The following is a 20,832-nucleotide window of genomic DNA, read 5'->3' as shown; positions in this document are numbered from 1 at the left end:
GCAAAGGCATTTGATATATGAGTCAAAAAAGGTGCAGGTTATTTTTGTTCTCTTATGGTCTTAGTTTGTTGATTATTTTGTATATTGAGATACTTTACATGTGCTTTTGCAAGAGGAAACTAGGATTTCTAGTTGGCTATTAGAAAATACCCAACAGAATACAACTCCTGATACACGAGGAGAATCCAAGAGACTCCCCAAACAGTATAGGTTATTTCTGTCAACCCTGGTTGCCTCCCAGAGGGTGAAGGTAGGTCCCTCCCTGTTGCTGAAAACATGCACCTTAGAGGCTGGACCCAGAGGATTCATGCTACATCTGACCGGAAAGACTCGTCCCCGAGGCTCAGTTTTCACAGCACCGGAAGGCGCTATAAACAACCCTCCCCAGATGGGGTGTCTATGAACCACAACGGCCAGCATGGCACAGTAACCCTAGTGGCACACATCTTGCCAGCAAGCAACAGCTCTCTAATTGGAGTTAAGGCCTCTCAACAAGAGGGAAGTCCTGACTGGCTAGTGAGGTCGTGGATCGTAGAGAAGAACCTACCACCGCTACTTAATTTGGCCAACTTATCCTCACACCACAGACGAGTACAACCCTCAGCCCCTCATCAATAGAACATCCCTCTGCAATAGACAGATACCATAACAGACAAATTGTCAAAATTCAGAGAGCAGTTAATCTTGGAAAGGCCTGCCTCGGTGCCTCCATCTACAATGAAACTCCTGCATCTAAGGCTCAGGGAACATCAAGGAAGAGGAGGCAAAAGGATTCTAGGAGCCACAGGACCAAGAAATCTGCTGTGGGGTTGGGTTTCCTAGAAATGACAGGGAGCATCATCCATGGTACCTCAAGACTTAACCGAGCACAACACCAGTACATGTGGTAACAGGGAAGGGGGAAATCTCAAAGGGCCCCACGCCTAGACAGAGAATGCAGGCAACAATAGAATGCTAAGAGCAGGAGAAACAGTCTTCTCCAGAAATGTGCTTCCTATGGGTTAGCCAATACCAAGTGGTCAGCCCTAAAATAATAGGTATACAAGCAACACTAAATGGACTGAGCAGGTTACATTTATATACTTAGGTATGTATACGTATGTATAAAAATATACGTTTACTTGTTTATGTGTACATACATATGTATGGTATCACACACACACACAATACCAAAGAAAAAGAGGCCATGAATTTGAGAGGGAGGAGGAGGGGACATGAAAGGAGTTGGAAGGAGGAAAGGGAAGAAAAAGCTTTGAAATAGAGCTCAAAAAATAATCTGTAAGATTTCTTTGTAAAACTTCATTGAGCGTTGTTTTTTTTTTTAATAGGTTGGGTGCCTGAAAGTTACATGGGGAAACGGTGAATGGCAGTCCTCCAACCCACTGGGGCACTTTTTTAAAACACATCTTAAAATCAAGAAATGGAATGTTTTGGTATACAGAGCCTCATGCAGAAGTCTTATAAATCAGAAACTCCTGGACTCCAAGTGCTACCAGGTCACTTCCGGCTTATCTGACCGTGTTTAATTTATATGCTAAGCTTGGAGATCTTCACCCATGTAAGCTGGAATACGGAGAATCCGTTTGGACTGTCCTGAGGGTTACAGGGGACACGGCACATGAAAACTTTAACGTGCACAAAGCATAATGTAAGTGTGATAACTATTTCCAAAATCTTCAAACTCAAAAGTTAAGGTATATTTTCATCAAAACAGCAACAAGCAGGCACGCCTTTATTCCCTGCACTCAGCAGGCAGAGGCAGGAGATTTTCTGAATTTGAGGCCAGCCTCTTCTACAAAGTTGAGTTCTAGGACAGGTCAGGGCTACGCAGAGAAACACATTGTCTCAAAAACCAACAAACCAACCCAACAAATGAAGAAAACAGTAATAGTGTAAAAATGTAAAAGTTAAATTCTTGTGACTAAATTCTCTTGCCTTGATGTTTGTCTCCTGTATCCAAGGTTTTTTGTTTGTTGGTTGGTTTCTCTTATTACTCATGAATGCACTTTCTGCATTAGGACCCCTCAATGCATTTCTACCCAAGCCCTAAAACCAGTGGAGATCTCCTAATGAAAAGTGCTTGCTACCTTGCTTTCTTCTTCAAGACCCTGGCCTGCTCCCTATGGAGCCTATTAGTTCAGATACTATTTAATTTCTTTGCTTAAAACTGGGGACAGTGACAACTAACATTTAGTACCTCTAATGGTGACATATACTACGCTAGATGAATTGCAAACAGCATTTTGTTTTTTCTAACAAGTAAGGCAGGGGTTTGCATTCTTGCTCCTGAGACGGGGAGGCAGAGACCTTGACTGCCATTTGCTCAAATCATGCAGCTAATTAGTGGCAGTGTTCATGCAAGCAAGGCATCAATTATACAATGAATTTTGTTACTCTGACCGAAAGAATCTCAGGCACTAAAGGGCGAATAAACCAGCTTTTCTCCAATCTTAGTAATCTGTTTACTTTCCTCTGGAGAATGGGGAACTTCTGTTTTACAGAACCAATTCAGTATTGTTGCTAAACAGATAGGAACGGTATGGAGTCGACTTAAGTTGTGTTTCTTCCATTGAAGGTACAAGGAAGTTTCTGGTCTTGTACCGAATTCTGCAGTCATTCCGAAAGCAGCCCAGCTCTCGGTGTATTTTGGAGAAGCCTGTACGACCCTAGCCATTTAAGGTCAAGCTACTGGGCAACTCTAAACCACGTGCACTGAGCCGGTTTCCATCTCCGAGCTTGCAGAATCTCGACATCTAAGAGCCCTGCTCCATTCCCAGTGCTCCACAATTCCTCCAGGGAACTACTGGACTAACCTCTTGTCAGCATCCACTGCTCCAGCCTGCACCCTGGTTCTCCCTACTCTCTTTCCCGCACACTCAAGGATGCCGGGCACCAGACTGCCGGGCAGGTCTCCGGCTCGGTCGGAGGACCCGGAGGGCGGAAAGACACCGGCGGCGCGCACGGGGGCGCGCGGGCCGGGGCGGGGACGGCGTGCGGCGTCGGGGGGCGGGCGCACACCGCGTCTCCGCGCAGCTCGCCTTTGTTCTCTGCCATTGTGAGGCGCTTCCCGGTCGGGCGCTTCGCTTCTGCACCCTGCGGGGAGCTCGGAAAGGGGCTTTGGGGACTGTAGTTTGGGGGTACGTGAGGCTGCCCTGAGCCTGGCCTGTCCCTCGCCGCCCTCCTTCCCCACGCACGGCGGGAAGGCCGATTGCAAAAAGCCTCCTGTCCCCCCGGCGGCTGCACCGCCCGCTCTCTACCGGCTGCTCCCGCAGGAGGCGTCCCAACCCAGCACCGGGGAGCGCACGTCCCGATCGGCCACCGGGGCGGCCCGGTCCCTCGGATCGGCACGGGGGACGGGCGCCGGCGGCCCGGACCAACCCCGCAGCGAGGGTCGGAGGCCGGGGCCGCCCCGGCGTCCCGGGAACCGGTGCGAGTGTCGCGGCGGCCCTCCCCGGTCGCTCTTGCTCCCCGACCGCCCGGCGGCCGCCTCGGCCCCCTTTATATAGCCCTCTAAAAATAGCTCGCCTCGCACCGCCTTGTAAGGCAGCAGGGAGATCCGCGGCGCGCCAATCGGCGGCCGCCGTCGGGGCCGGGCTCCGCCCCGGGGTCCGCTCCGAGCGCCGCATTGGTCCTCAGTGACTTCATGAGCCCCCTGTTTACCTTACATGGTCACACGCGGCCCTAATGGACGCCCTCCTCCGAGATCCCACGGCTGCGCGCAGAGCCGGGCGGAGGGAGGGTGTTTGGGGAGGGGTGGGGGGGGAAGAGCAGGAGGAGGAGACAAGGGGGAGGGGGGACTACAAACTAGAGAGGATGGGGTGGGGGGGTGGGGAGGGAAGGGAAGGGAAAGGGTGGGGGGGAGAGACAGAGAGAGAGAGAGAAGCGATCGCGAGAGAGAGAGAGAGAGAGAGAGAGAGAGAGAGAGAGAGAGAGAGAGAATGCAACCTCCCAAAATAAAGAGCAAAGATTGCATTAGGAGCGAAACAGCGCTGCAGATATAGATGGCAGCTTCGTGTCAGTGAGTTTGCGTCCCCCTTCCTGAGCCACGAGCTGGAGTGATTAGAGCCCTGGAAGGGAATTGTGACTCCCGTGAAGTCCCCTTTTCCTGGCAGTCATCTGCACTGTACAAGCTGGATCCCTCTCTCCATCCACCCCGCTCAACTCGCTCCTCTCTTCTCGTCTCCTCTCTCCCTCTCCTGCATTGATTTTTTTTTTCTTCCTCTCCCTCTCTCTCTCTCTCTTTTTTTTTTTTTTTTAGTTGACTGAAACAAAACAAAACAAAAGGGCCACTGGATGTCTGCCTTCCTGGGGGGTGAGCCAGACAGACTGACAAACAAACAGACCCAGCTGAGCTCGGGGGAGGGCTTCTCCTCCGCTTTTGCCCGGCAGCAGCAACATGGACGTGTTGGCTAGTTATAGTATATTCCAGGAGCTACAGCTTGTCCACGACACCGGCTACTTCTCAGCTTTGCCGTCCCTGGAAGAGACCTGGCAGCAGGTGAATGATTTAAATTACTTGTGTAAATCGTGGCGCGGCGGCGGCGGAGACGCAGGGGCTGCGTCGGTGTGGGGTTGGAGTCGGAGATTTTTTTAAATTTTTTTTTCTTCCCTTAGAATTTCTTTTATTTTCGGCTGGGTGTTGTTGGAAATGTTTTCTGAGACAATCATAGGCGCTAACCTCTCCACCCACCCTCCTAACCCCTTGGTGTGCTGAGCTGAGCCGGTCCTAGCTGCCTGCGTTTCTGTCACCAACACACATCCTGGAGCACGCGTTGGTCGGCTCGCTGTCCTCCCAGGCAGAGACCTGCTGGCGAACTTCTGGGCTTTGGAGGAGCCGGGTGGGAAGGTGGTCGAGCAGTGGTTGACAGGATAGCACGTCCCTAAATGCGGGAGTTTTTGACCTTCTCGGTACTTAAATCAGGTTCATCTGTTTCAACTGGTGCCGAGAACCGTCAGATGTTGGCCGGGGGGCAACGGGGTGTTCGTCCCCCAGTAATTTAGCGAGTGCCGATAAAGAATAGGAGCTCGGTTTTCAGATTAGACGGTGAGCTGTAAGGAAGAGAGACCAGGTGACAAAAGATGCTTGAGGATGTGTACCAGGAAAATGGGAAGATGCGTCTGTTTCAGGCTGACAGGCATTGTACGCTTCCCCAGCTAATATCTCCAGAGAGAGCAGCCTCTACTGTCTCCTCGCCTCTCTTTTTCCTTTGGGGTGCCGCTCAGGTTAGCATCACCTTGGACAAAGGGTCGTGTGTGCCTCCGTGCTTTCGACTTTTGTCTTAGAGGACTAGTTAAGAAACTCCTAGGATGCTAAAGAGTACCAGTGCCAAGTTGGCTTGGCATCTCGGGGAGGTTGAAGCCTGACCGGGGACAAGTTCACTGGGCTTTGTGAAGTGGAATAAAGAAACTGCTGGTCAGTGGAAAGTGCTGGGTCTGCTGCGGAAACAGTGGTTTTTCCAGCAGCGATTAGGAGCTGCTGAGGGGACATTCTGCAGGAAAGATGGTGGTAGGTGGGGGTGGGGTGTCTGTGGAGAGGGGACACCGTGGGTGTTTAAAAACTCTACCGTGTGCACAGTGGAAAGTCCAGGAAGGCAGTCTGGATTTTCACGCCAGGTGTGTGAACTTGTCCAGTCCATCCTGGAGAAAACGGCTAACCCGTGGGGATGGCCGAGCGATCCTTGGTGTGTGGCTGCTCCTGCAACTTCTCCACTCAGTGACAGCAGCTTGTTAGGACTAATGAACGGCGGAGTTTCCTCTGCCAGGATCCAAAGCAGGATTTGCCAGCTTGAGGCTGGGATATAACAGTTGCTTCTTTAGGAAGAGATGTTTATAGCTCATGGTGTATGGAGCCAGTGGTAAAGCGCTCACTCTTAAGACTGTGCCATTGTTACTAGTTCTTGCGTGGCTGTAAGCAGCCCGTTTCCCTCCAGGTATTGGCCGCCAGTGTCTGTGTGTCTGTGCAGGGCATACATTCCAGTCGGAAGGCTGGCGGATGCTGTCCTTTGCTAACCTGGCAGGCACAGTGCACACATCATTTCTTTAAGGCAGCCTTTCCTCTCATCCCACTACATCCCTTTTTTCCCTTTTTTCTTTTGCATGCGAAGTAAGCCAAAACGTTGCCAGAATTTTGGTTTCTAAACAGCCTTCTTTTCACACTGTCAGCCCATTGGTGTGGAATCAGTTGCATATTAACTACAGTCTAGACTGGTTAGGGTAGGGAATCTGTTGATTTAGTCAGCCTGCCCCAGGCAGCCCTTGTTTGTGACTAACTGTTATGCAGTGTTGGAGGGAAGAAAGTTGGCTTTATTTGTTACAACGTTCCCTCCAGATGAATCACACAACTTTGTTTTGGTTCAAGTTTTCACGGTAGTAAAGCCTGCTTGTGGGGTGGGGAGTTTGGGGGGAGGGGGGAGTTCTTCGGAAGAAACCTGCTTTTCTAGATCTGCCTAGAGGATCCAGAAAGTACAGCTTCAAGAAAGCATCGTTGGCTTGACAATTAGGGATGTATTAGATCTATTGTTTCCTCAGAAGCCAGCTCTGCTCTTCTTCCCCCTCCCTCTTCCCTCTTCCTCCTCCCCCATCCTCCTCCCCCTTCTAGAAACCTCTTGCTTAGTTTTTATCACCAGGCAAAGGAATTCTCACTTCCGTCCTCTCCTCTTTCGTATTTCTTGCCTCAACTGTTTCCAACTGCCATCTTCTCTCATCTTAAAATCCTTCTCCGCGTCCTCATGGAAGCATAACTTGTGGACACGCTAGTCTAAACAAGGTACCACTGCCAGGAGCTCTGTGCTCCGGACTCTGGTCACAGCCGCTCTGTTCGAAGGTAACCAGGACCCTGAGTTCATGATGATAACAAAACCTTTAGCCTTTATCTCTTCCTTCCTCCCCCTCCCCACACCCCTTTCTTCTGAGTCTAAGGGGTAGTGGTGGTTTTATGCAACTGTTAGTTCAAAATTAACCAGGTGGTGAAATTTTGAGACTCCTTTGCTCAAAACTCAAGGTTGCTACAAAAAACCCAGGCAGGAGGAAGTTTTCTGATGCTGTGGAGTAATCAGATTTTAGAGGTCAAGTGAGGAACCATTATTAGATGTTTCTCTTAAAGTGAGCAATATCCCTGGCCTCAGGGACATTTGGAGGCACTGGGGTGGGGGTCAGGGTGGGTGGAGATCCTGATAATCTAATTTGGTTTTTAGAGAATGGCTTTGGATGATAAACTCCAGAACATCTGTGCACTGGAAAACTGAGGTGGGGCTCTTTATCAACTTTGCTTCAAACTTAGGCCATGGGCTAGTTTCCCCCGTCCATGAGCCTGTGACAAAGATGTTGATTATGACAGGACTACCTCCTCTCACTTAGGCAGTGATACTCAACTATGGTTGAGTCCCAACTCCCCAAACCGTTGTTGGTGTAATTAAAAACCCAAATGGACATCCCAAATCAAGCTCTCCTGTCTTGGAAATCAAACTCAAACTGCGTGCTTAAACAGTTGGCCCACGAAATACCATCTCTGCCTGTCGTGTAACTGTAAATTACACTGTGCTTATGCGGTCTGTTTTATGGGATTCAGCTGACACAACTCTGAAGGCTACCAGCCTTAAGCTCTCCGAAAACTTAGAGGAAATGTAAGCTGTTTGAGCAAAAATTGAAAAGCGTTAAGAACAGACAGAAGCTAGCGTAGGTTTTAGGGTACCATTTGATGATGAAGGGAGATACATCCATAATGTCACAAGAGAAGTAGGACTCTTTGAACTGGCCACTGACTCAGAAAATAAAAAAGCATTTCATAGAGCACCTTCATTTTCTTCCAGTCTCTACAGAGACATAGAGTTTTGTTTTTTTAATACATTCTTTATTCCCAGTATGCTGTTTCATGAGGACAGTCCAAGTAACGACACTGACTATGATTTGCACCGAACTTTGCTACATGTCACTGAGAAGCGTGGCATGTTTACTTGAAGACTCTTACGGAATTATGATTATTGTTAATGCTGATTCATAATTGGCAGATGGGGTCAATTTGAGGCCTCCTTTTTGCTTGGAGAAAATTTTCCACTGCTACTGGAAACAAATAAATAAATCATAGAACACTCGTCCCTCCGCCTCTATTCCCCCATTGTTTTAAACTAATGGCATACTTGGCTTGTGTAAAGACTAAAGTGTCCCCGTAACTCTGCAATTTCATCTTGGTTTCAGGCATCCCGAAGCAATTTTTATGAGGGCTTTTGGTATGAGGCATCTCTAGGGGAAAACCTACAGAAATGGTTGCCTTCCAAGAACAGCCTCCTGGTACCGGGAGCTGGGATTTGGTCTGTGACTGCTTCTTCCTGTGTGTGTCCTGCCCCTGCATTGCCTTCCACAGGCTGGGGCAGCCAGGTGCTACCTCAGAAAGACAAAGCAAACTGCAGGATCTGGCCATCCGCAGGTTTGCCACTGTCTCAATTTGCAGAAAACCTTATCATGAATTAGAATTTCTTGGCAACAGCACCACCCTGAGAAATTTGTAGACACAAAGGAGCCTTGGTAACGACGTTGAAAGGATAAAATAGCTGGCTTTTTTTTTTTTGTATGTGATTTGTGTGTTTGTCAGTTACTGTAAATTTTTTTTTTTAATTGAAACAGTGTCTTGGTTGGAAAAAAAAATCAGAACTGCACTGATTCTCCAGCTTTTTTTTTTTTTTTAATATAAAGATACAGCCACTAAATAAATGGGGCTTTAAAAACGAGAGCACATGTGAGTGCCATCAATCCCACACTTAGCCTTTCTGTAATAAATTCATTCTTATGTTCTTTTAATAGACACATCTTCATGTGGGTTTAGGGGTTCTCACACATAGTTATTCCGTCTACCTGTTTGCAATCTGGTATTTCAAAGTAAGCAAAGATCTCAATGCAGATACTGCTACTACACCTGCCTTTAGTAAGGGAAAAGGAACCCACCATTCTTTGTTCTTCATATATCTCACACCCCTACTCACCACCCTGAGGAGAGAGGAGTCTTGGGGTCCCATCCGTTTAAAAGGCAAAGTAGAAGATACAGACAGGGTGACAGCTTTGCCCTGAGATGATTTATGGGTGGGTTTGTTGGAGACCTTAAGTGTTCAAAGGTGGGCTCTTGTCTCCCATCCCCCTTCTAAATAGAAATGCCTGTTGAGGCTAATTTGCTTCTCCGCTTAAATGGGGGTAGTCTAGAGAAGGTCAGAGTGAAGCTTTTAATAGCCATTCTCTGGTGAATCTTAAAAGTCTTCCTTTACAGAATCCCTCTTATTTTAGCTGTTTGAGTATAGACGCTACACACACGCTTTGGCCAGGCCCAGCCAGCGCATGCTAGGATAACTGCTCTGATATTTGACCAGCTGGTTGTCAGAGGTTTCCAGCTCTGTGGTTATTATAGTATGCCTGGCATTTTTAGACACCTTCCCTGGATCCGTTATTGGCGGATGTATCCAATGCCTCCCTAATACCGGCTCACCTGCTATAGCTAGCATGTGTGTTGGAGTTGGGATTTGCTGAAAGTTTGGGACAGCTCCCCGACTTACCATGAGCAGTGCCAGAATGGTGAGGGCAGAGACTTAGTGTCCTACCAATCCCTTTGTTCTCCCAATCAGCTAAGTGCTCGCTTAGCATGAGTGGGTGGAAATGTGTGAGCCTCAGTTGCCAGCCAGCTCTACCAAGAAAGGAACCAGAAAACTCTACAGCTATTAATGATACCTACTCAGTAATGTATATAACATTGACAAGCTAGAAAGCCCTACTCTTACATTTTAGAACATCGCCATGAGAAAACATTCCTATCCAGTCTCTTTTAGGAGTTCCCCAAATAAAGTATTCCCACTTTTTTTTTTTGTATGTGTGTGTTGCCACTTTTAAGATATGTGTTTAACTGAGTGGTCCTGATGCTGCTCTCCAGTTATCCCTACTTCTTTGCAACATCTTTTCTATTGCCTTGGGCCAAAGATACTGCCTTGTCATTTGGTGTGAGCCTAGGAACTTGGTATGGTAGTCTGCCTTCTGTCTGTCCCACTTTCCATTACAGGAGCTCTGTCTGCCACATCCTTTGTGTTCACGCTACAGCTGAGTCAGCAGCTGCCTTGGGGAAAATTAGTCCCAAAGTCCACCTGCTTGAGATGCAAGCGACTTCCGATTCCGGGGGAAGAAACCATTCCTGATTGGGCTGCCAGTAGACCCAGTGAGGCTGTGTGGGCCTTTACTTTTAATAAAATGTTTTGTATGCAACTATAAGTCTATTCCATGTTAAATATTTTGTTTCTTAAGCCCTTATTTGTGTGGACTGTTGTGTTTGATTGTTCCAAAGTTGAAAAGGATGAAGGTTCTTCTCCACAGCAGGCTCCCTCTGGAAGAGGACACGTTTAAAATTAAGTCACAGAATAGGCGACCACTGTCAAAATGAACTCTTCTCTCCTGTTTTTGAACACTAGTCTTTCTGGTCTGTTTTTTTTTATCCATGTACTTGTTTATATAAAGCAGGTGTGAGGTATGCCTAGCTCTATTGTGAGCACGCTTTGAGTTCAGGGCATGTTGGGGGCTGCTGAGCAACAGTGTGACCTCACATATTCATGATGTCCAGGAAATGGCGTCCGTGTCTGTGTCATTCGGAAATGACTTGACGTAATTAAAATAATTAATGTAGAGCCACATGCAATATCTATTTCTGAACATGGATTCATTAACATTTCCTGAGGGTCATTTTGAAATTCTGGCCTCTGGCTTGTAACAGAGCTAAGAACCTAAAATCATAAAATTTTAAATCTTGAAAGGGGTTTGGTTTGTTCAACTCTGAAGTATTGGAGTTGAATCACTGTAGATTGTTGAAGCCAAAAGAGGCATTGCATTCTTTAGGTTCATGTCAAGACTGATGACTCCAGGTCCCAGGGTTCAGACAGTAGGTTTCACTGCTTATCTCTCATTCTACCATCTCAAAGAGACACGAGAAAACACTCCTTTTACTTCTGGGTGCCAGTTCCAAAACAAAACAACAAAATAAAACCATTCCCTCCTTCTCACTACCCCCCCCCAAACAAAACAAAACAAAACAAAACAAAACAAAAAAAAAAAACAAACCCAAAACATTGGCATTGCCTGGGCCCTAGATCAAAGCATAGAGTAGTTGAATTTAATACTTCTCCCACTGTAAATAATCTATAGTGATTTAAAAAAAAAAATTGCATTCTTTTTGTGTGAGGGAGAGGCAAGAGACCCCACCGTAATAAGCCGTTCTTATAAAAAGTGTTATCATTTAAGTAGTAACGAATGGGTGAGGAGGTCCATCCAGATGTATGTCCTCAGAGGCTGGATAAAAGACAGACCTGGGTTGCTATAGCTTCAACTCACCAGCCACCTTTCACTACTCCCTGTATACTCTGTTGTAGAGAATGTTCTAGACTGAAAAATCTTACGAGTTGATATATAAAACAAGAGTTCACTCTCTCATTGGCTTTGGTATGTTAGCACTGGGTTTTCAACTTTTGGTCCCTTCTGCCACTGTTCTGGAATTGTCTCCACGCAGCTTGTCACCTCCTGCAGCCAGCTTTCAAGCCTCCAGTGCCTCCATATTACACATAGGATGGGTCTAAAACTTCCAAGTGTCAAGTTGTTCTGAGACTGAGCCCCTATAACATCAGCAAATTTTCCCTCCTTTGAAAAGTAACAAATACCATTGCAGTGAGGTGAGTAGTTTTATCTGCCTTTGGTCTTTTGTTGTTGTTTTGTTTTGTTATCATTTTATTTTAGGATTTTTTTTTCCTTTTCACCTTTTTTCTACTTCTTCCCCCTCCACAGTTCTCTTTGTCTGAATCAGTGGCTCTCAACCTTCCTAAAGCTGCAACTCATCATGTTGTGGTCACTCCCCCTTCCCAACACCATTAAATTATTTTTGTTGCTACTTCATAATTATACTTTTGCTACTGTTTTGAATTATAAGTATTTGTGTTTTCTGATGGTCTTAGGCAACCCCTCTGAAGCCCCCACAGGGGTTGAGAACTGCTGGTCTAAATTCTATAGCCTTTATCTTTTAGATAGTTAGTATGTTGTTCCCAGGAAACAGCATCCTCTTACCCTCATCCTTAGTCAGTAACAATTGCCACTTTATTTTTATTTTCATTTTTCTTTTACAATTTTTTGTCCAACTCTTTTATTTCCTTGTGATATTTTCTTCTTATACTATTTTTCAGTTATATTATATTGCTTAAAACAGGGTTGTTACCTTAATTATGATTTTGATAATTAAAATTTACTATTTAATCTCCTAGATGTTGGCGAGTCCAGTAGAGATTCCATAGTTCCTTGAATGCTTGCTGTGGCTATGCTTTAATATTTAAGGTTAACTATGGTTCTCAGTCACACATACCAAGTAAATTAGGGGGTCCTGTTGGGGGGCCTCAGTACGGCTTCCACATTTGTCAGGCTTCTAGGTGATTCCAGTATGCAGCCTCGGATTTGAGCTATTGACACCCAGGGGGTTAACTACCAGTCACAAAAGCCTAATCCTTATGTTAGAGCATTTTGCTACTTGTATAATTTAAATTATAAGATGACCAGATATTTCTAACAAAGAAGAACTGAGAGATATTCTGATAGATATCCTCTGTCCAGCTCATTTGTTAGAAGTAGCTGCCCAAGTGCTGTTTCACCCTTCTTATTTTGTTTTTCCCAAACTTGGTGTGTCTAAGGCAGTTCTCGTTGGCTCACATTTCTCATTACCCACCCTGAGTTTGCTTAACCTGGTCAAATTCCATTTCTGGAAGCTTTTGTGGTGTTGGGCACTAATATCCAGTCATATGACATTTCAGATAATTTATCCTTGGTAAGTCTGCAGTCATGGTTTTCCTCTTGTCTCAGCCTGCTTCATGGTTTTAAAGGAATATATGTGTGCGTGTATGCCTTCAGATTGCACAAGTAGGCATTAGGTCCCACTTCTCTTTTTTTTCTTACTGACCACATTGTTTGTAATTAGACTGTTTATTAAAAAAAATCAAAGGAGCCATCCTTCTAGTAAGAGGGACAAAAATAAACTGCAGAAAAATTGCTGCTGAGGATGTTCGGGCAAAGAGGCGGCCTCCAAATCCGTGGAAGGCTGGGCTCCTGTGGTAATGACTATGGCCATGTGGTCTTACTCACAAAGAATCCTTAGAAATGTCTCTTTCTCAAACTGTGATGTTTGTAAAATTGTATCTCCTGTAGCTTTGTCCTTTTATCTATAAACTGTCTTTGAAGGCGTATGGTTGGCAAGCCAGACCACCAGGAGAAGAGCTCAGGGCTCAGAGTTGAAGGATGCTTTTTGGAAAGCTCAACCCAGCTGTGAAAATGGCAATTAGCCATGGAGCAATTGCCCTGCAAGGGAGTGCCTGCCTGCTCTTGACCCCGACTCACATTCACCTTCCAGGGCCGAGTGAGCAGAATTCCATGGAGTGGTGATAGTCTCAGTGCTTCTGTTTGGAGAGGCAGCGGATTTGAACAAGCTACAGAGGAGTGGAAATAGCTTGTTGTGTTCATGTAGCACCGTAGTCCCTGCTCACGGGACACAGCTCGTCCTATGGCATTGGGAGGGCCTCTGTGAGAAGGCTGTTTATATAGCAGCTCTCCTGTGATTCATAGGCGATCCTGCTCAGTGTCAGACTTGAGTCACTGAATATTCTGCATTCAAAAGTTGTTAGCCCTTAACTGTACATTTTCCCCTGGGCATCAAGATTCTTACTTGCTTTAGGACTGAGCAAGAGATGGTCTGCCCCGTGATAAAGAGTTTCATATTTAATGAGCATGTTGGCAAGCTGGTACGTAGAATTTAAGAGTTCTGAGGGACTCGTGGCCTCTTGTCACCAACAAGGCACATTCTTTCTGTAACGGGGAAATATTACAGAATTTCCTACTTCGGTGAAAAATTGAGGTGGAGATGATTAAGCAAGTTATCTTACTGTGGCTACGAAGTAAACAAGTTGCAAAAGTAGGGGGAGAGTAGGTTGGTGTCTTCCCTTCTTGCATCTGCTTATTATCCTTACCACCACACAAAGAATCAAAGTAGTACCTAATATGTGTCAGATACTTCCTAAAGATTATCGCCTTTGAGTATATTATACATGTCATTCCATTCTGTCTTCTACACAACCATGTGAAATACACACTCTGCTTGGGCCCACTTTATTGATGGGCTCACGGTGGTTTTAGACACACAGTGGCTCGCCTAAACTCTCATGCCGTGAAAGTGGCTTGGCAGAATCCAAACCTAGATAGGCCTCTGACAGTTCCCGTGTTCATATGTGTACTGATCCTTACTTTGGTAGGAGACACACAGGCAGCAATCAGAGATATGGCTTGGTACCAGAAGACCTGTCAGGATTTGAACAGCCTAGAGATTTTGCTTTCTGGACCATGGTTTTCTCAATCATGCTTGTTCCAGCTGTTCCGTAAGGTTCTGGTGTTTTGTGGTAACACCAGAACAAATTATATGGAAGTGTATCTGGACCCTCAAGAAGGTCGCTGCCACGTCTGTTCTTTGTCTGGAATGGAGTTATTGATTCCTAAGAGTTGGTTCTGTGACCCAACATAGGGCATCTAACAGTCACTCAGCAAATGCTCTTCGTACTGAGAACTAGGAAGAGAATATAGAAATTGGACCTTTGGTGGCTGACATCCATGGAATGTTCTTGGCTTGCTCATGCAGATGTCCAGCCTCTCTCCTTTCCTTTTGTACCCTCTTACTTATCATTTACTTCTACGGAGTTTTTCCAGTCTGCATCCTCTGTGTCTCTCTGTTTCTCTTTCTGTCTGCCTCCCTTCCCCCCTCTCTCTCTCTCCCTCTCTCTCAGAGCCAGAATTAGGCACATATAACATAATACAGAGCTCCTTACCACACCTCCCATTTCCAGCTTACCTGATGACTGCGCTTACAGCGCTTATGAGAACAAATCAGGTTTTATGAGATCTATAAATATCTCGGATAGGAATTTTATTTCATTTTCCTCCTTCAAATAAGGCATAATAGAAGCACTCACATACAGGAGAAATATTCTTTCTGTGATAAAGTGGGGTGTTGGTGAATAGGCCTCTGAAAAGCAATCGTTTGATATGGTTGTTCATTTTGGGAGTTTTCTCTCGGGGAGGGGCCATAGCTGTACATACACTGCTATAAAAGTCAAAAGATTTTATCTCGGAATTTAAGGTTTGGTTCAGCACCTCTGGAGAGGTTTATTTTAGAGATGCCAGCCTGGTGTGTAGACTGCATTCTTTCCTTTAGTAGATTTGGCATCTCCCGTGTTCCTAGGGGTAGAGAAACCGGGCTACCAGAACCCCATTGAATAGCGAGGGTGGTAATCTCGCTGAAGCCGTGGAGCTCAACCTTCCTAATGCTGCGACCTTTTTTTCTTAAAATAGAGTTTCTCATGTTGTGCTGACCCACAAGCATAAAATTATTTTTGTTGGTGCTTCATAACTGTAATTTGCTGCTACTATTATGAATTGTAATGTAAATATGTGATATGCAGAATATCTGATATGTGACCCTGAAATATCAATATGTGATCCACAGATGGAGAACCCTTCCAGTTGACTCTTGGGGAAGGTGTTCTCATTCTTCCCTCCATTCATAGGCTGTCCTAGGAAGATGTCAGACCACTGCATAGGATTCAGGACATTGTTTTTCCCTGGGTTTAGACTTTGAAAATACTCTTAAGCTCATTCATTTTCCTATTATATTAACTTAGAAATGGAAAAACTACCCCCCTTTTTTTTACTACTTTCTCTGGATAGTATCTGGAAGAAACTATGAACCCCAGACATTAAATTATTCATTTTACGGCAGACAGTGAAGTAGTTGTCCTGTGACCCTCCCTTCTCTTGTCTGTACAATGGAAATCAAAGGCCTCCTTTGCCATATCTTACCCAGGACTGTCTTTACAAGTTTAGCTTTAACGGGGCTTTGTTTTGGTTTTTGGTGTGTTTGGAGCATATTGTTTTGTTTTTTATTTAATCTCAGACCTGACCACTGAAGTTATTTTTCTTTCTTTTTTTTTTTTTAGTACAAATTCCCGCTCAACTTACCCCCCCCCCACATTCTCAGTAACTCCAGTAACTCATTTAACTATAGTATAATTTAATTTGTTCTTGAAACAGTGAATCATTTGAACCAAGTAAGTATGCACGGACCAGAAGAGGACTTTTCCCCTAATGTTATTTAATTTTTCTGCTTAACTTTGCATCCGTGTGCAACACAATTTTAGCTTTTGGTTCTGCCATGTGCAGCTTTTCTTCTGTGTTTCTCCACCAAAGGCTTTTTCTACTCCTCAGTGTCCTAAGGTGTACTGTGGAGATAGAGCTAGGAGCTATGAGATTAGCAGATACACACACAGGAAACTCACTGGCTCGAAGCCATGTCTTATTTGGCTAGCACACGTATTCCAATTTTCATTGTACCTCGGATGTTTTTGGAGAGGATGGCAAGAAACCTTGTCTCCGCTGTTCCCATCCCCCTTCATTTGTGATCACAGGTCCTGGCAGCATGCGTTTGGGTTTGAACCCCAAGACCAGCAGCACTCCCAAGACACCTTCACCTCCCAGCAGCTACTATCTGGGACAGCCTTGTCGTCTCCATCACTCTGTCATGCTGCATGGCTTTGTGCTCTCACTCAGGATCCATTTTAATTTTCTTTTTAATCTCTCCAACTTGCTGAATGTCTTTGTTTGGGAGCCATTCTATTTTATAAGGCAATTTCCAAATTGCACCTCACTTTTTCCTGGTCATCCAGGTTCTGTTATAGATCACGGAAATCTGGGGTGGGAAAGGCCATCTGCCCTGCCCCTCCCCCGCCTGGGCTGAACAGTTGCTCTTGAGAATTCATTCTTTATTGGTAGATACATTTTCCAACTTGGAAAGATATTGACTCTGAGTTTCCTAAACATCATGTTTCCTTGTCTTAAGCAGGAGTGGAAAGAAAAACCAAACCAAAACAACAACAAAAAACAACCACCCCTCCTCTTAAAAAACCCTCAAAACTCCTTTAGTACTATTTATAATGAAAATTAAAATTAAATGAAATTTTTAAAATAAAATTAAGTGAAAATTAAAAAAAAATTCCCTTCAGACATTCCTTGCGCATTAACAAAAAATTGCTTTTGTCATGGTTCCCTTTGCCTCTTTCAGAAGCAATAAATGGTGGGAAAACACTTTGTGTGTGTATCTGTGTGTAAGAAAAACCAGTTCAGGGGTTTTCTTAGAAACATGTAAAGAATTCTGCTTTAGCTGCTGCTTCCCCCCACCCCCTTTTAATGGGGAAGTTGACTTTGTGGGACTTATTTCACTTAAAGAAGTGATGCTCTTTGTGTAAAAAGTCCCAGCATTATAATAAAGTACTTTCCAAGACTCAAGTGCCTTGCTCTCTTCCTACCATTGGCATTCAGAAATTGCCAGCAAGGCACTTGGCCTTCATTTTCTAGCGCTTTCAGGATGCAATTCTCCATTAGGGGTGCTTAAAGGAATTATTCTTTTATATTGGCTTTCTTGTGTTACTAAGGATATCACTTTTGTTGCCCAGATGGGGATTTTTTTTTTTCTTTCAGGGTCATTTTACCCTCTTTAGGGCTATTCCTTTGACTTACTTAATATGAAGTATTTCCCTTTCTTTTCTCCAATCTCTCTCTCTTTTTCTTTTCTAAAATTCCTGATTGCTAAGTGGTGGCTCAGGGTCAGTCTCAATCCCCCTGTTCCCCTGTCTCCCCCTCTCTCCTTTCTCTGTGTGTGTTTGAACAAGTTTTCAAATCCAAGTGCCATTTATGTTACTGTGAGGATGAACAGTTTGAGAAAATATTTCCAGCGAGGGAGGAGAAAAAGAAGAAAAAAGGGCTAAAGATGGACAGGATACGGGCATGAGAGGTGCCTGCAAACCAGCAGCAGAATGCAGAGCACTTGTTCTACCCAAGACGTGTGCCTGTTGACTTTTTCCTCCAGCCTTTGAGCCCGGAGACCCAGATTTATAAAGAATAAAACTGCAGGAGCTCTATACATTTCACTGATAACCCTTCTCCTCCCCCTCAATTTGCAAATAACCTGGCTGAGCTTTTAGGGGTCATTAAGTCCAAGCCAGGATTGGTCTCTTAAGAATTGTGAGCCCCCGTTGCATAAAGTAAGCGCGTTTGCATGTTAGCACAATGCACAGGGCAGGTTCAGCATGGCTTACTAAAGCCATTGCTTAGGGGAGGGGAAGGTTGCACTCCAAGGGGTTTTGTGAGCCGGGATGCTAAATAACACAGAATCACCTTGGGAGACAGTTTTATTCCCTTTTCAGCTTTCTTCGCATCCTTCTAATCCAATGAAGAAGTCAGCTTTGGAGCAGCTCCTACCTTTAACCTCTCCATCCTTCCCTCCCATGTTCCTCTGTGCTTTCTTTGGTTTATGTTACTAACACTCTTATTACAATTTTAAATGAAGAGAACAGGTTTCAGGTCCTAAGAATCTGATGGGCAGACATTTGGTTAAGGGTGGATAATGTTTTCTTTAATATTACGTGTTTTCATTTTTTTATTCCCCACGTCAACGGGCATATTTAATAAGACGGTTTCAGGCACGTGCAGCTTGGGTAAGGGATGATGCGACAGATAGGCTTGCTGACTCGGTAGACATTTGTGATAGCGGGTGAGACTGAAGTAATGGGAGCATGGAAAATTTGAGGGATTTCGCCTGGTCATAAGGGTAAACCGGGACAAACCAGCCAACTCTGTTTTCCCATCTGCAGCTCAGGTGCAGTGCTCACGTGACACAGGGATATGAGCCATCCTATTCTACTGTTTTCTGGGCTGTGGTGGGCGCGTGCCTGTGTTGTGTCTGATAGAAGCCGTGTGCAGAGGTGAAGAAAGGCTAGGCTTGGAGGGAAGGGAGAGCTCTGTCTCTGAAGGTGGGTCTGCATGGCTAAGTGACTCATTAACAAAGCACACTGTCATGCGCTATTCTGATAAGACAGGTATTCACCTGGGTGGGAAGTCCTGGCCTTACTGGGACCTAAGGGGTGTGTTTCCCTGAGAATCTTGTAAGTCTTTACTGGCCTACAAGTGAGGCACAGAGCAGCATGTGGGTGTGTGGGGATGTGGCCTTTTGCCCCACTCCACCAGAGACAACTCCGGTGGAGGAAGGGAGCCTGAGCTCTTTGGTAGGAGCGCCATATTGACCTTGGATAGAGTGGCTGTGGGTAGGAGATGACATAGAGTCTACACTGACTGGGCTGGCCAAGCCCCGTGAAATCTTCACCAGTGGTGTTCATGTTTGTCTGCTGTTCAGAATGGGTCCTATGCTGACACGGCTTTGGGAGTCAAGTGTCACATACTAAGGGCATTTTCATTCTGTGTCCCCCCCAGAGCACTGGGAAGTTAGGTGATTTCTGCTTCTCTCTGAGGGACTCTATGTCTTCCTGTCACCAGAGACATAGCTAGGGTGCTCTGTTGCCCAAATGCTGCAGGAGGGGCTGTCCATTACTGCTCAGGCAGCTCACGGGTTTTCTAGAAGGGCAGGCATGGGCAGACTTGAGGTGTACCTGGAGATCCCATTTTAATGTGAGTCTGGTACCCTGAAGAACCTAACTAATGACAATGCTTATGGGGAGAGTGTTGTCTCTTGAGTGTGTGTTGGGGGGGAGGGGTGTTGATTATGTGGTTTACTTTTTTTCTCTTCAGAAAATCATTTCAATCCACGACAAACAAGAAATTCCACTAGTTCTTAATAGTATTTTACTGTATTTTCTGTCAGTGTTATATATGACCAATTTACCCTCCCTCAGGTCTCTCTCCCCATCACCCCTTCCTATTTTCATGCCCTCTTGGCCTTTCCCCCAAGCAATAATTAAGTGAGTTCAGTTGGTGCTCTTTGCCCATACAGGCATGTGGGACCACCCACAGGAGCGTGGACATCCTACCTGGAACCATACCCCAGGAGAAAATCAACTCTCCCTGCCATCAACAACCAATAGCTTCTCTCCTAGGGTTGGGTCCCTGGAAAACACCTCCCCTGCTGTAACTGGCTTGTTTGATGTTGTGCAGATAGCCTTAGCTGCCGTGAGTGAGTTCTTGAGTACTGCAGTCCTGCCGAATTCAGGAGACAGCATTTCCCAGCACTCCTCTCTCTCCTCCAGCTCTCACATTCTCCTTCCTCCTGAATCTTGGGGAGTTGAAATAGATGTCCCACTTAGGGCTCAGTACTTGGCCTACTTTGCTTTTTATTGCTGTGACCAAACACTGATCAAAAATAACTGAGAAATGTTTTGTCTTATGGGTTCCAGCCCATCATCTAGAGGAGCCAACTAACTCCTGGCGGGAACCTGAGGTAGGAACCGAAGCAGAGACCATGGAGGAATGCTGCTTGCTGGCTTGCTCCCTTGCTTGCTCAGTTACCTTTATTATATAGGCCCACTGCCTAGGGAGTTACACCTCCTAGAGTAGACTGAGCCTTCCTAAATCAACTAGCAAGTAAGAAAATACTAAACACAGATGTCCACAGGCCAGTCTGATTTGAGTAATTCTTCAGTAGTTTCTCTGCTCTCAGGTGACCTTAGATTTGGGTCGTTGACAGCTGAAGCTAACTAGGACAGTACTCAATAGTCACCGATTCTCTGTTCTTTGACCAGTTATAAGTCTTGCACTGACTGCTGCTGCCCAGTGACAAAGAGGCGATTCTGACCAAAGTTCAGAGCTACCTAATCTGCGGGTAAAAACAAGTACTTAGAAGGCAGTTTGGCAATATGAGCATTTAGCAAAACAATACCAGCATACTCTACATTAAGGCCTGTGACCTTCTTAGCTATAGGCTTTTGGCTAAGTTACAGTATCAGGAATGAGTTTTCT

General features: G+C 45.4%; 1 protein-coding gene across 2 annotated transcripts in view; it reads left to right on the top strand.

Annotated features, from left to right (window-relative positions):
• The first annotated feature begins 3,869 nt into the window (after positions 1-3,869).
• Positions 3,870-20,832, top strand: part of Klf7 (KLF transcription factor 7) — a 91,939-nt gene continuing 74,976 nt past the window's right edge. For both annotated transcript variants that reach the window (XM_060368490.1, XM_021642023.2), the window contains exon 1: positions 3,870-4,498. In XM_060368490.1, coding sequence (XP_060224473.1) covers positions 4,397-4,498 — 102 coding nt within the window. In that variant the 5' untranslated portion in view covers positions 3,870-4,396. The remainder of the gene's footprint in view (positions 4,499-20,832) is intronic.

This window comes from Meriones unguiculatus, chromosome 15 (genome assembly GCF_030254825.1).
Source record: "Meriones unguiculatus strain TT.TT164.6M chromosome 15, Bangor_MerUng_6.1, whole genome shotgun sequence".
NCBI classification, from domain to species: domain Eukaryota; kingdom Metazoa; phylum Chordata; class Mammalia; order Rodentia; family Muridae; genus Meriones; species Meriones unguiculatus.
This window is presented reverse-complemented; position numbering and strand designations above follow the sequence as displayed.